The following is a 4,031-nucleotide window of genomic DNA, read 5'->3' on the forward strand; positions in this document are numbered from 1 at the left end:
TAAAGATAATCGAACTGATTAGAACACAGTGCTACAGTGAAGCGGACATTCTATAGTCATGCCTTCAAACCTCTGGAAGCCGCTGATGATACGGGGAATCTTCTTCAGCGAACTCCTCCTGCCTCTAGTTCTCAGCGTAAGTTGTTCGTTTTATTCTTGTCGTTCATCTACTACTTTTTTTTTATTTACTTAACTTTCTTAAAATTTTTAATTTATTTATTTATTTAAAAAAAAAAAAAAAATTTATGTACGCTTATAGTTGACTTCATCAAGCGTAAGTTGTTCGTTTTATTCTTGTCGTTCATCTACTACTTTTTTTTATTTACTTAACTTTTTTAAAACTTTTTAATTTATTTTTATTTAAAATTTTTTTTTTATTTTTTAATTTTTTTTTTTAATGTACGCTTATAGTTGACTTCATCAAGCGTAAGTTGTTCGTTTTATTCTTGTCGTTCATCTACTACTTTTTTTTTATTTACTTAACTTTTTTTTAATTTTTAATTTATTTATTTATTTATTTTTTTAATTTTAATTTTAATTTTAATTTTTTATGTACGCTTATAGTTGACTTCATCAAGCGTAAGTTGTTCGTTTTATTCTTGTCGTTCATCTGCTACTTTTTTTTATTTACTTAACTTTTTTTTAATTTTTAATTTTTTTATTTATTAAAAAAAAAAAAATTATGTACGCTTATAGTTGACTTCATCAAGTTTTTGCGCCTTATACATATTATTACTAGTAGTAGTAGTTCTTTTTTTTATGCATTTATCTATTATTTTTTACCCCCACCCCCACCCCCCACCGCCCCCCTTTCTTTTTCTTCAAGGCCTGACTAAGCGCGTTGGGTTACGCTGCTGGTCAGGCATCTGCTTGGCAGATGTGGTTGTAGCGTATATGGATTTGTCCGAACGCAGCGACGCCTCCTTGAGCTACTGAAACTGAAACTGAAACTAGTCGTTTATCCATCCGCCTGTCTTTCTGTTGCATGCCCAGTAGTACCAGTGTTTTTTTTGCTGTTTTTTATTTTTTTTTATTATTATTATTTTTTTTATTAATCAGGCTAATCTTTCACCCACCGTTTTGTACCAGTGCTTTATTTTATTTTATTTTTAATTTTTTTTATTAATCAGGCTAATCTTTCACCCACCGTTTTGTGGAAAAGAAAAAAGAAAAGAAAAGAAAAAAAAAAGAGAGAGAAATAAAAGACTTCAGTACCTTCTCCCTCCCTTCCTCCCTCCCATTCTCTCTCTCTCTCTCCATCACCCCCCCTCTCTCTCTGTTTTTTTTTTCTCTCTCTCTCTCCCTCACCACCCCATCCTCTCTCTCTATATCTCCCTCTCTTTCTCTGTCTCTCTCTCTCTTCCCCCCTCTCCCCACCCCCCCCTCTCTCTCTCTCTGTCACACACACACACACACACACACACACATCTCTTTATAACCCGCTCTTACTCTTTCTTAATGCACACTCACCCTCTCTGTCTTGCCCCCCCCCCACCCCTTCTCTCTCTCCCTCTTCTCACTCTCTCTACCCCCCCCCCCCTCTCTCTGTCGTTCTCTCTCATTCTCTGTCAAGGACATACTGGAGGAATAAACCATTGATCCTTGAATGGAAACGTTTAGAGTTCTGAGATCTGTGTTCGATTATTTCTTTTTGATATATACTGTTGTTTTATTTTTGTTTTTGTTTTTCTGTTTGTAAACGCCTAGGGTATTTTTTCAAGATTAGGCGTGAATAGTAGTAGTAGTAATAATAATAATAATAACCTGAGTTCTGAATCTCTTCTCGCATAATGATGATAGTAACAACAACAACAACAACAACAACGACAACAACAACAACAACAACATGATAATAATAATAATAATAATAATAATAATAATAATAATAATAATAATAATAATAATAATAATAATAATAATAATAATAATAACCTGAGTTCTGAATCCCTTCTCGCATAATGATAATAGTAATAATAACAATGACAATGACAATGACAATCATCATCATCATCATCATCTGAGTTCTGAGATAATAATAATAATAATAATAATAATAATAATAGTTGTTGTTGTTGTCATAATAATGAGAAGAAGAAGAAGAATAAAACAACAACAACAATAATCATCATCATCATCATCTGAGTTCTGAGATAACAATAACAACAACAACAACAACAACACACAATAATCACCAGAGTTCTGAATCCTTCCTACCCCTCCCTCCTACCTCCCTACCTACCTTTCTTCCACCCCCCCCCCCCCACACCCCTCCCCACACGCCGCCCCCACCCCCCCCTCCCCCCCCACCCCCCAACCCGACGACAAGCAGCAGAACCAGCCTCCGACACTGACGTTCACGGGCACGCAGAGTGTGTCGTCCATGTCGAGGAGCGAGCAGAAGGTGACCCAGCTGAAGACCCTCAAGTGTCAGGACACAGAGGACCCCTCCACCAGGGCCTACCTCTCCTCCCTCACCCCCTCCGTCCCCTGCAGGAGCTGTCTGGCAGTCACGCCCTGCCCGGGGTCCGACTCGGCCAAGACGCGTGAGTAGAGTTAGAGTAGAATAGAGTAGAGTAGAGTTAGAGTTAGAGTAGAGTTAGAGTAGAGTAGAGTAGAGTAGAGTAGAGTTAGAGTAGAGTTAGAGTAGAGTAGAGTAGAGTTAGAGTAGAGTAGAGTTAGAGTAGATTAGAGTAGAGTAGAGTAGAATACTTTATTGTCACGAAACCGTGTTTACGTATAGACTAGACTAGACTAGAATAAAATAGAATACTTCATTGTCATGAAACCGTGTGTACGTGTAGACTAGACTAGACTAGACTAGAATCGAATCGAATCGAATCGAATAGAATAGAATACTTATTGTCACGAAACCGTGTGTACGTGTAGACTAGACTAGACTAGACTTGGCTAGACTAGACTAGAATCGAATCGAATCGAATAGAATAGAATACTTTATTGTCACGAAACCGTGTGTACGTGTAGACTAGACTAGACTAGACTAGACTAGACTAGAATACATTACTTTGTTGTCATGAAGCCGTTTGTACGTGTAGACTAGACTAGACTAGACTAGACTAGACTATAGTGCTTTTTTGTCACGAAACCGTGTTTACGTATAGACTAGACTAGACTAGAATAGAATACTTTATTGTCACGAAACCCTGTGTACGTTTAAACTAGACTAGACTAGAATAGACTAGACTAACCTAGCCTAGCTTAGACTAGCCTAGGCTAGACCAGACTAGAATAGACTAGACTAGAATAGAATACATTACTTTATTGTCATGAAACCGTGTGTACGTGTAGACTAGACTAGACTAGACTAGACTAGACTAGACTAGACTAGACTATAATGCTTTATTGTCACGAAACCGTGTTTACGTATAGACTAGACTAGACTGTGACCGGGGCATCTACATTCAGTTTCGCACAGATGGCAAACTTTTCAACTTGCGGCGACTCCATGCCAGGTCCAGGGTGTTTGAGGCACTGATGAGAGAGTTCCTCTTCGCTGATGACTGTGCGCTTGTTGCACACACCCATGAGGACATGCAGTTCATTATGGACAGGTTCTCAACCTCCTGCAGGCGGTTTGGACTCACCATCAGCCTCAGCAAGACCGAGTCCATGTACCAACCGGCTAGCTCACAGAACGCCAGTGCCTCCCCCCCCCCCCCCCCCCACCTGTAATCAAGATCAATGACGCAGAGATCAAGTAAGTCGACAAGTTTTGCTACCTGGGCAGCACCCTATGCAGCAACGGAGCCCTTGATGCAGAAGTGACTCTGCGCATCGCCAAGGCCAGCTCCGCCTTTGGCAGACTCAACAACAGGCAGTGGAACAACAAAGGCATCAGGCTCAGCACCAAGATGAAAACCTACAGAGCTGTTGTGCTGACCACCTTGTTGTACTGCTGTGAAACATGGACGACGTATCGCCGTCACATTCAACAACTTGAGCAGTTTCGCCAGAGATGCCTACGAAAGATCCTCGGCATAAAGTGGCAAGACAGGGTCTCAAACCTCCAGGTC

At 39.7% G+C, this 4,031-nt stretch overlaps 1 protein-coding gene across 1 annotated transcript in view; it reads left to right on the forward strand.

Annotated features, from left to right (window-relative positions):
• LOC143290816 (uncharacterized) overlaps positions 1–4,031 on the forward strand; it is a 31,163-nt gene continuing 27,132 nt past the window's right edge. The window contains exons 1-2 of the mRNA XM_076600338.1: positions 1–136; positions 2,330–2,543. Coding sequence (XP_076456453.1) covers positions 59–136; positions 2,330–2,543 — 292 coding nt within the window. The 5' untranslated portion in view covers positions 1–58. The remainder of the gene's footprint in view (positions 137–2,329; positions 2,544–4,031) is intronic.

The sequence above is a fragment of the Babylonia areolata genome, chromosome 16 (assembly GCF_041734735.1).
Source record: "Babylonia areolata isolate BAREFJ2019XMU chromosome 16, ASM4173473v1, whole genome shotgun sequence".
NCBI classification, from domain to species: Eukaryota; Metazoa; Mollusca; class Gastropoda; order Neogastropoda; family Buccinidae; genus Babylonia; species Babylonia areolata.